Raw genomic sequence first — 10,883 nt, 5'->3', positions numbered from 1 at the left:
CATCCCCGCTGCTTAGGCCAGTTGTCTAAATCCAATATAGTAGTGCAGTACAGTATACAGGGGAATAGACACTTCATAATAGGACAAATACAAGAATGTGTCCAAATGTCATGTCGGCGTCTACAACAATGAACTCAGTTTGGATTGAGTGGGAAACTATTAAATATGACGTGTGGTGGGATTGGAATACGAAAACCATACATTTGGAGACGTCTAAACTAGCAAACCACCAATAAACCAAAGAATACGTAAAATAAAACGTTTGTAAAAATCATATAAGAATATAGACAGCATTTTAATGAAAACTGATTCGAATCTATTTTAATATGTATGTTTGGCCGCATGAAAAATAAAGACCAAAAGTACTGTTAATGCATTGCAAGGGGAGGAATTATAATAAAGGAAACTTTCGCTGTCAGTTGCAAGTCGGACATTTTTTCTACGCACACTAAAACTCAACATCCAATCAGAAACCTCCTTATTCATGTACTTCCACGCACGTGACTCACTGTCATGGAAGCCTCCATGCGCACATCTCCGGTTTAAGTCGCCTTTTCCTTTCTATCTTAATTGATTCTCTTCCCTTTTTTCTTACAAATTGAGTCATGAGGCGTTTGCTACAGCTTGGACGCTCCTTTTCTCGCTGCCGCGTGCGTCTGTGCCATCGGAGCGTGTACAAAAGTCACGAAAATGTGAAAAGTGTGCGAGTGGACCTCGGAAACAAGTGAGTTCAAGTTGATTTCAGCCTAGTTTCGATTTCCTCTTAAGTGTTTAGAAGATGGAGCATTACTAAAACACGCAATAAGTCATATACAGATCATTTCGTTGCGGCTAACAAGAGAGGGTCCATACACGTCGTTAAAAGTGGTATTTTAGATTGTGTATGTTCGAGATTAAAAACCATCTATTTTCGAAATACAGTTAACGTTCTATATATTTTGTTTATAATAGTCGTAAACGCTCAAAAATTAAGTTTTTTTTTTTTTTTTTTTTTAAAGATTGAAATTGTAATTTCCGCAATAAATTTTTTTTATTTGCAAAATAATTCAGTTGAATATTTTCAAGATAAAATGTTGGAACAATTTCAAGATTAAAATTCTATATTTATTCATTTATTTATTATCCTTAAAGTCACGCTTTTTGCCTCAGAAAAGTACGACTTGATTATGACTTTTCTCAAAAATAGAAAACAAAATACACGTCGTCATTCTCATTTATTTGTGATTTGCAGAAAGCTGCAGATTTCCACTGGGAAGCTCGCCAAGTTTGCCGACGGCTCTGCTGTAGTCCAGGTACACACGCACCACGTCCTAGTATTTGCATAATTATCATTTTAAAAAGTTAAGGAATAATAATACAATATAACCATCTTTTTGGAAGCTTGGCGACACGTCTGTGATGGTGACGGCCGTGAGCAAAACCAAGCCGTCTCCCTCTCAGTTCATGCCTCTGGTGGTACGTCATTTACTGTATGTGTGTGAGTATGTTCTGCTTTTTGGGTGCGTCATAGTGCTGTTTGGTTGATCGGTTGACAGGTAGACTACAGGCAGAAAGCAGCGGCCGCCGGCAGGATCCCCACCAACTATTTGAGGCGAGAACTGGGCATCACCGACCATGAGATTCTCACCAGCAGACTCATAGGTAAAATGATAAAACCAATAATTAGGTGATACCTTGCGTTACAGGTGACCTGGCTTGCAACTTTTTTGAGATACAACCTTTTTGTTCGGATGATTTTATTGTCTTAATTTGCTAGCAAGGCACGCACACCAGAGGGAGTGGCGCAATGTCCATTGAATTGATGTTTAAAAAAAAAAAGGCAAAAATTGTTGATTATTATATATTTTTTTACATTCTTGGTTTTGATAAAGTAGAATACTGTAGAGCACTACTTTTCTTATTTAAAAAAAACACTGCACTTTGTTGGGGTTTTTGGGGCACTTGGAACAAATTATTTTTTTAATTTTCAATTCATATCAATAGGGAAAGATGTTTTTTTGATAAATTCTGTGTTAAAAAATTGTTGATGTATTTCATTAAATTTGTATTGTTGTCTGAATGTCTTTTGTTTTCTTGTGTTCAGACAGGTCCATTCGACCTCTTTTCCCATCCGGTTACTTTTACGACACTCAGGTTGGTTCTACTTATTAGGGGACATAAAATCTGCAAAATTAAAAAAAAATTAGCCATTTTCTGGATCTCCAGAGTGCCTACCCATTCATCTACTGTAAAATTAAATAACCAAGTTGTTTTTGTTTTTGTATGAGCTGCCTATTTCCTAAAATGTGCCATTCTGAGTTCTACTGAATTGTGACGTCACATTTTGTGTAATTTGCATAATCACACTTCCACACTGACTTTCTATGAATTGTAAACTAGGCTGGAGGGAGAGGCTGCCATTATTTTATTTTTTTTTAAGCAATGACATTAAAAAGCTAAGCCGATGTGTAGTGTTGTTGGATGCACATTGGGAGATTTGTGTGTGCCATTCATCGGCTTGGTTGACGATGAAGTGCTGCATCTGCAAGTGAAAACCCAATCCTCATGGGGCCGGTTTGTAACTTGCTTTCTTGATTCTGGAATCAGCAAATTGCAACCGCCTTGCTCCACCTCCTGTTAGCATGGTAACTAAAGGCACAGATGAGGGGGCGGGGTGATAGTGGCTCATTTGCATGAGAAAGGACCGCCCCCTTAATGGGCTATATACAGTGAGGCTTTTAAAAGAAGGTATTACATGACATATTTGTTGATTCTTTTTGTATTTTGACAATGTTTTAAATTATAAAAAAAAAAAAGCATACTCTCTTTTTAATACTGTACATAATATAATGTGTTTTGTAGATTTTGTGTAACTTGCTGGCCGTGGATGGCGTCAACGATCCGGACGTGTTGGCGATCAATGCAGGTAATAATGGAATATTCCATCCATCGGATGTTCTTTTTGTAATTGTCGCTCGAGGTCACTCTTCTGCTCTCTTTTCTTTTTAAGCCTCAGCTGCTCTCGCTCTCTCGGACATCCCTTGGAATGGACCCATAGGTGAGGGGAAAGCGCGAGTTACACATTTTGAATGATTTGCAACTGTAACTATGTTAACTGCGTTTGTATGAATTGAATGCAGGTGCAGTGCGTATGGGATTGGTGGACGGCGAGCTGCTGGTCAACCCCACCAGAGCGGACATGGCATCCAGCACGCTCAACATGATCGTGGCAGGAGCCCCCGGCACTCAAGTGGGTCAGTTAATGCTCATATTTAATAAAAATTGTATTTATTTTTTTAAGTCGTCGTGACGTTCCGAACAAGTAAGGTAGCCACTGAGATCTTATCGAAACAAGACAAGCCTGTCCCACCCGCGTCATATTCTTTGTGCGTCGTTGGCCAGTGATGATCGAGGCGTCGGCCGAGAACGTCCTGCAGCAGCATTTCGCCCACGCCATCAAGGTGGGCGTCAAGCACGCGCAGCAGATCATCTTGGCCATCCAGCAGCTGGCGCGAGAGCTGAAAATCAGCAAGCGAACGCCGCCCAAGATGTTCTCGGCCCCCGCCGACATGGTGGCGCACGTGCGGCAGTAAGTTCCAAGCTCGCCATGAAAACTGATGGACCCACTCCACCATTTTGGATCTTTTCTGCATCATATAATGTTTAATGTGCACGCAGCTGCGCCTCAGAGAAGATCCACGCCGTCTTCACCGATTACACGCATGATAAGGTAAGCGGCAAATTCGCTGCCGTGCTCTTTTTCAGTTGTTAGTTTTTGTATCATAACAAAAATGTCCTTATAGATTTCAAGAGACGAAGCCATCAACAAGATTCGTCTCGAAACTGAGGAGAAAATTAATGGTAGATTTGATTCTCTGTCTTGATGCTCGTTGCCTGTCACCAGGGTTATTATAGTTTTGGAATTTTCATTATAGTTACTTTTAGAATTAGTTTAAGTTAGTTTTAGTATTAGTTTTTGTTTTTTTAAAAATGTGTATTGTGTGCAAAATTTATTAAACGAAAAAAGCAACGTACGTGTTACCTAGTGTTGCGTTTCGGCTGAATTAAATGAAAAAGCAGGCATGGCGAGCCATTGGAGTCAAAAGTCAAACATGCAAAATTGTCGCCTTGGGGTGACATCATCTGAAGGTGCTTTTCTATTGGCTGCTTTTAGATGACGTCACTTCTGTTCGACACACTTTCAAGCGTTCCCTATTCCTGTTAATATCAAAATAAATATACTTAAATCACATTTAACTCATTCGCTCCCAGCCATTTTCACATAAGCAATCCCCTTCACTCCCGCCGGCTGTTTTACTGGATGTTGACTTGATTTTGCAAGGCCCACAGAATATTGTGTTCTATTACTATACGAACATGGAACTTCCAAAAGAAAGATTAAAGTATCTTCTTCTTCTTTCTATCAGTTTACATTTTGCAACAATTGGCATTAGAATATAGCTAAGTTTCATCATTATTCACAAATCTATTTTGAATTGTGAGTAATTGAGGGTTTTTTTCCAACATGGCCCTGGTTCATCTCCTCTGCTGCCACCTGCTGGCCGTTTGTTTAATAATTACCATTTATTCAACCGTTCTTTGCAGTTGATAGGCTTCATCAAGCCTTCTGTATGCTCCAGCATTAAAAAAAAACACGTATAAATACGTCTTTGGGACACTTAAAACATGTAAAATAGAACGTATTTATACGTTGTTGGTATCAAATGAGTTAACATCCACCCCAAAGGCTCATGTATTAAATTAATCACCAAAGATGAAAACTAAAGATATTTTCACTATAATTTTAGTTAGTTTTGTAAATGCAAAATGTAGTTTGTTAGTTTTTCGTTTCTTAAGAAGCCTCTTCGTTTTAATTTTATTTTGTTAACAAAAGGGTTTTTTTGAATTTTAGTTTCAGTCATTTCATTAGTTGTAGTTAACTAAAATAACCTTGCCTGTCACCATTTAAAATTTGCCATTCAAATTTTTCATCCAGAGAGATTTCCCCAAGCTGAACCTTTTGAAGTCATCGAGTCCTTCAACATTGTGAGCAGAGACATCTTTAGGAATTTAGTGTTCAATGAATACAGGAGGTATGCATTTTCAAATGGATTTTATACACAGCAAATCCTGTAGAGTAAAATTGGACTCTATTGAGAATGGGATCAAATAGACTCAGCTTTTAGAGTAAATTTGCAATTGGAAGAGAGTAAAATAAACAATTGGAAAAAAATAAAAGTCACTCATGGGTTGAGGAACGAACTCACGACCTTGAGTGGAGTTACGAAGATTCCAGCTGACGTGAACGATATACTAACACCCAGCAAGGGCTGCGTCATTTTGACTTCTTTATTTTATTTTTTTTATTTACTCTCTTCCAAGTGTAAATTTGAATCTATTTAGAGTGGGACCAAATAGACCCGGTAAAATTTCCTCTACAGAATTTACTGTGTGCTATTATAATATATGCACGTTGATGACAACAATATCAATTGCATGTAGGTGTGACGGCAGGGAGTTAGCGGCTTTGAGAGACATCTCATGCAACGTGGACCTCTTTAAACCTCTTCATGGCTCCGCTTTGTTCCAGAGAGGACAAACGCAGGTACAGCAACGCTTTTAAGATGAATTAGTGTAGTGTCTCGGGGAGAAAGAAAACAAAAAGTCCTAAAAATGAGATCTTCTGTAGGTGCTGTGTAGCGTCACGTTTGATTCACTGGAATCCAGTGTTAAGGCGGACGTCATCACCACAGCTTTAAGGTGAGATTATGATTAGTCAAACGCCGTGATAGGTAAAAATCTGCCATGTTTTTCTGCTATGTGGGAACAATGACTTTTATTGAAGCTTATTATCATGTCAAATGATGACACAGCATTTCTGTCCGCAGCGGCGTCAAGGACAAAAACTTCATGCTCCATTACGAGGTAAGTAAACGCCCTGGTTCATTAAATTAAAAAATGTTTTGACTCATTTGCTCCCAAAAACTTATAAAAACATTCTATTTTAAATATTATATATAATATATATAATGTTATAATATATATTGTATTTGTCATGGTACGGAAGAGGATTAGGGCCAGTGAAGAGAGAAATAAAAAGTTTATTAGGATTCTCACTTTATTCTCAAAATTCTTACTTTAACTAATTCACTGCCATAAATACATTTAAAGAAAATAATTTTTTTTAATTAGGGGCAAGAGGCGATTAATTTTTTTAAATTGTAATTAATTGCATGATTAACTAGTTAACTCGCGATTAATCACAAATTTGATATCTGTTCTAAATGTACAGTAAAAAATTCTGGATTTTCATACTCTTGTTAACAAAAGCGGGAAAAAATGTTAAATAGAAATAGTTATAATTAATTTTGACGTTTGTAGCCGTCAATGGCAGTGAATGAATTAAAAAATAAAATTATTGTAAATTCGTCAGGCGATTAAAGTTTTTAATGGTCATTAATCGCATGACTTGACTAGTTAACTTGCGATTAATCACAAATTTCACATCTGTTCTAAATGTACAATAAAAAAAATCTAGGTTTTCATACTTTTGTTAACAAAAGTGGGGAAACATTTTTAAACTAATAGAATTAGTTTAAATGAATTTTTGACGTTTATAACCGTCAATGGCAGTGAATGATTTTAAGTGAGAATTCTGAGATTAAAGAATCCTGCTAAACTTTTTTTCCGCCCTCTGAGATGGACAAAAATGGCTGGATTTTGCTTCATAAGCTACGAATGTAATATTAATCAGAAAGTCATGTTTAGACTAGTGAGGTCACGCATATTATTGTCAATAACTGTTTATGGTTGACTTCCCCTTTTTAATAAGCTGGTTTTCATTTCAGTTCCCGCCCTATGCCACCAACGAGACTGGCAAAATGGGAGGTCTCAAAAGGAGAGAGCTCGGACACGGTGAGTCGGCTAATACGCTAGCTAGCCATCTGGTTAGTTCTTGTCCACATTCGGGCTGAGTGGTGAGGTTTCACCAGGACTAATCGGTAATCAATGACATTTAAAAAAAAAAAATGCTGATTGTGGATCTCATTTGCGTGTGTGTGTTGATAGGGGCCCTGGCGGAGAAAGCGCTGCGACCTGTCATCCCCAAAGACTTCCCTTTCACCATCAGGGTCACGGCCGAAGTGTTGGAGTCAAATGGTGAGAAGGGATTTACGGTAGGGGTTGGGGGGGGTCAAGCGACGGTCTACACTGACTGACTCCTTTTTATTTTCACTCATCAGGGTCTTCATCCATGGCGTCCGCGTGCGGAGGCAGCCTGGCACTCATGGACGCGGGTACGACACATCAGGCTGAAAGAGATTGGGATACATTTTTGCTCTTCAATGTTCCTTTACATCTTTATTATTTAATCTTCCTTTCTATTTCTATTTGCGTCCTTCTTTCTCTCTGATTCAGTCTTTCTGACGTTTTTCTTCTTTCCTTACCTTTTCTTTTTTTCTTCTTCCTACATCTCAATTTTGTTGTCCTTCCTTTCATTTGTTTCCTTTTCTTTCCTCACTTCTTTCTATCGTTTTTATTCCCTTCTTCCTTCTCCACTTTATATACTTTTTCCTCCCTTTCTTCATTCTTGCCTTCTTTATTTATACTCGACAAAAATATAAACACAACAGTTTTGTTTTGTTTATGAGATGGACTCAAAGATCTAAAACTTCTTCCACATACACATGATCACAATTTCTCTTAAATATTGTTCACAAATCGGTGATAATGAGCACTTCTACTTTGCCCATATAATCCATCCCACCTCACAGGTGTGCAATATCAAGATGCTGATTAGACACCATGATTAGTGCACAGGCGTGCCTTAGACTTCACACAATGAAAGGCAGCTCTAAAAAGTGCACTTTTGTTATATTGGGGGGGAGGTCTGCGGACCCTGAAAACTAGGGTTGTGTATTTTTATCATATAATTAACTAAACATCTTTGAGCATTCAGAAAAGCCCTAATATATATATATATATATATATATATATAAAATCATCTGTTTTTCAATTCCTAGTATTCTAACATTTCAGGTTTGTGTGGTCTCAGGGGTACCCATCTCGTCGGCCGTGGCGGGCGTGGCCGTGGGCCTCATCTCCAAATCCAACCCCGACGATCCCTCAGAGATCCAAGACTACAGACTGCTCACTGACATTCTGGTAAGGTTCGCTCGTCCAAAAAAATGATTTTAATTATTTCTATTAGTTTAACTTTTTTTCCCCACTTTTGTTAACAGGAGTATGAAAATCTAGACTTTTTTTTTTTTAATAATCTTTTCTTTTTTTTTTTTATAAAAGATTATTAAAAATTAGAGGCGTCAGGCAATTAAAATTTGTAATTGTAATTAATCGCATGCCTTCAAATGTTAAATCACGATTAATCACAAATTTTACATCTGTTCTAAATGTACAATAATTTCTAGGTTTTCATACTCTTGTTAACAAAAAGTGGAGAGGAAAAAAAAGTTAAACTAATAAAAATTGTTCAAATGAATTTTTGACGTCTATAGCCGTCAATGGCAGTGAATGAGTTCATAAATGTTGTTTGCGTACAGGGAATAGAGGATTACCTCGGAGACATGGACTTCAAACTGGCAGGGACAAACAAAGGCATCACTGCGTTGCAGGTGACCAGTCAAAGAGCACCGTATCGTTGAAAATGTTCTTCTTTTTTTTTTCTAAAGAAAACGTGCTTTCTTTCTTGTTTACCTTGCAGGCGGATGTGAAGATTCCCGGTCTGCCTCTCAAGGTTGTGATGGAGGCCATCCAGCAGGCCACAGGTGCCTAAACGCGGTCATTTGAATGTTTCAACATCAACAAATCAATTCATGATAATTTTTTTTTGTTTTGATGTGGCCAAAATGACATTTTAGTGGCAAAGAGGGAAATTTTGGGCATCATGAACAAGACTCTGGCAAAACCCAGGACGAGCAAGAAAGAGAGCGGGCCAGTCGTCGGTGAGTTTTGGATAGAAATGTGTTTGTTTTGATGATGAATGATTAATTAGTTGTGTTTTTTTTTTTTTCAGAGAACGTGCGCGTGCCCGTGTCCAGACGGGCTCGCTTCGTGGGCCCGGGAGGACACAACCTTCGCCGGTTACAAGCTCAGACGGGTAACGCCGGTCGTCCTTCACCGTCTTGACGGGTTATGCAGAAAGTTCATCGAGTTGCGTTTGGTGTCGTTTCAAGGCGTGACCATCAGTCAGGTGGACGAGGAGACCTTTTCCGTGTTCGCTCCCACGCCGGGAGCTCTGAGCGAGGCGCAGGACTTCATCACCGAGCTCTGCAAAGATGACGTGAGTGACTTTAGTAGCGATCAATAAGCGATGCTATTTTATTTTAATGAACAAAATTCCAAACGGATCATTCGCAAAACAAAGATTTGTGTTTATTTTTTGCTTCATTTTGTTAGCAAGAGCAGCAGCTGGAGTTTGGCGCCATTTACACCGCGACCATCACTGAAATAAGGTCAGCTGTGACAGTAAATCCAGTGACTTGATGCTTGTTTTAAGTGCTTTAATTTTTTTATTTATTTTTTGACAACTTCACCTTTTTGTGCTGCAGGGACATTGGCGTCATGGTGAAGCTCTACCCCAACATGAGCGCTGTCCTGCTACACAACTCCCAGTTGGACCACAAACGGGTGCGACAGTGAATTTCAGAGACTGATTATAAATATGATTGTATGCACGTGCGTGCGCGCGTGAGAATCAGACCACTATTAAATATTTCTCCTGTTCTTCCCCCAAATTAGATCAAACATCCAAGTGCTTTGGGGTTAGAAGTGGACCAGCAGATTCAGGTTTGTGGTCACCCAGTCTGGATTTTCACGACGTTCTGACACAATTTGCAAATTGGACCTCTTCTCCCACCAGGTGAAGTATTTCGGACGGGACCCGACGGACGGCAGGATGCGCCTCTCGCGCAAAGTGCTCCAGTCGCCCGCCGCCACCGTGGTCAAGACGCTGAGCGAAAGGCATAGCATCTCCATGGCGGCGGCCGCAAACAACGCTGAACCGTGAACAAGCAAAACATGCAAACATAAAACACAATTGCTGGATGTGACACTTGGACGCACCACCGTGGAAAGTTGTACACGTGCGCTCTTAAACTTTGGCAAAGATGAAAACATGATGGACAAAACAACAATATAAAAGATCACAACTTTTTCTTAATAGGACTAGTATAATCATGTTTCTCAATCGCAATATAGTATATGTGATGTTTGTGTAAATAAAGTTTCAAGGCTCTGTACTGCAAACATGTCATACAGTCAGGGTAGCTCTCAACAAGCTTAATGTAAATAAATAAATGGAAATGCCATTAATCTGTTCTAGCCTCCCCAAAATGCTTCTGGTTTTTATATGCATCTTGTATTTAAAAAAACAACAACACATAGCTTTGCTAAAGAAGTCCGCTTAGCTTAATGCTAACAAGCCTCATTGGCAATTTGGCATGCTAAGGTTAGCGTTGATTGTTGCAATTTTAAAAGCAACAGATATTTGAACACAATGGAGCAACTCGTGTGGATATACTCATAGGCATACATCCTTTATCCTCTACGAAAACTTATTGCACTTATTGACTGTCTTATTGCATCATCATCACAGCAGCTATGTTTTTATAAAGTGCAATAGTATAACATGCTATATGTCCTAATTAAAAAACAAACATTTTGTGTTTGGATGGCATTTCCATTCATTTCAGTGAGGAAAGAAGAAATGAAAGTTTGGAGTGAATGTGTTGGTGTGAAAGTTTTTACTCTTATTCTGTTCATCTTATTTTGGAATTTTAAATAAAAAATAAAAAAGTATCTTGTGGTGTTAGTGTACTTCATTCCTTCCAGTAGCCTCTAGTTGTGTGATTGACGTCGAATGGGGGGGGGGGGAGACACAAGATCGG

The 10,883-nt window shown here is 38.7% G+C and overlaps 1 protein-coding gene across 1 annotated transcript; it reads left to right on the top strand.

Annotated features, from left to right (window-relative positions):
- Window positions 1-510: 510 nt before the first annotated feature.
- pnpt1 (polyribonucleotide nucleotidyltransferase 1) lies at window positions 511-10,794 on the top strand. Its single transcript, XM_086093061.1, has 28 exons — window positions 511-724; window positions 1,232-1,292; window positions 1,381-1,455; window positions 1,536-1,641; window positions 2,084-2,133; window positions 2,842-2,905; window positions 2,990-3,037; window positions 3,120-3,233; window positions 3,382-3,568; window positions 3,658-3,709; window positions 3,783-3,840; window positions 4,976-5,072; window positions 5,482-5,584; window positions 5,669-5,739; window positions 5,868-5,904; window positions 6,828-6,894; window positions 7,048-7,137; window positions 7,221-7,274; window positions 8,033-8,142; window positions 8,538-8,609; window positions 8,699-8,762; window positions 8,856-8,939; window positions 9,011-9,094; window positions 9,171-9,277; window positions 9,394-9,449; window positions 9,546-9,624; window positions 9,736-9,783; window positions 9,857-10,794. Exons 1-28 carry the CDS (start codon window positions 606-608, stop codon window positions 10,001-10,003), a joined length of 2,304 nt encoding a protein of 767 aa, XP_085949187.1. The 5' UTR covers window positions 511-605; the 3' UTR covers window positions 10,004-10,794.
- The last annotated feature ends 89 nt before the right edge of the window (window positions 10,795-10,883 follow it).

Source organism: Leptonotus elevatus, chromosome 13 (genome assembly GCF_054856555.1).
Source record: "Leptonotus elevatus isolate MCC_2025b chromosome 13, RoL_Lele_1.0, whole genome shotgun sequence".
NCBI classification, from domain to species: domain Eukaryota; kingdom Metazoa; phylum Chordata; class Actinopteri; order Syngnathiformes; family Syngnathidae; genus Leptonotus; species Leptonotus elevatus.
The sequence above is the reverse complement of the archived record's forward strand: the minus strand, read 5'-3'. Positions and strand labels throughout refer to the sequence as shown.

Excerpts from the sequence above, each read along its gene's own strand:
- pnpt1 (XM_086093061.1), top strand. The coding sequence starts at position 606 with ATGAGGCGTTTGCTACAGCTTGGACGCTCCTTTTCTCGCTGCCGCGTG. Across the intron at positions 3,234-3,381 it reads AGCCCCCGGCACTCAAGTGG|TGATGATCGAGGCGTCGGCC; the intron begins GTCAGTTAATGC and ends GTCGTTGGCCAG. Across the intron at positions 8,940-9,010 it reads AGAGAGCGGGCCAGTCGTCG|AGAACGTGCGCGTGCCCGTG; the intron begins GTGAGTTTTGGA and ends TTTTTTTTTCAG.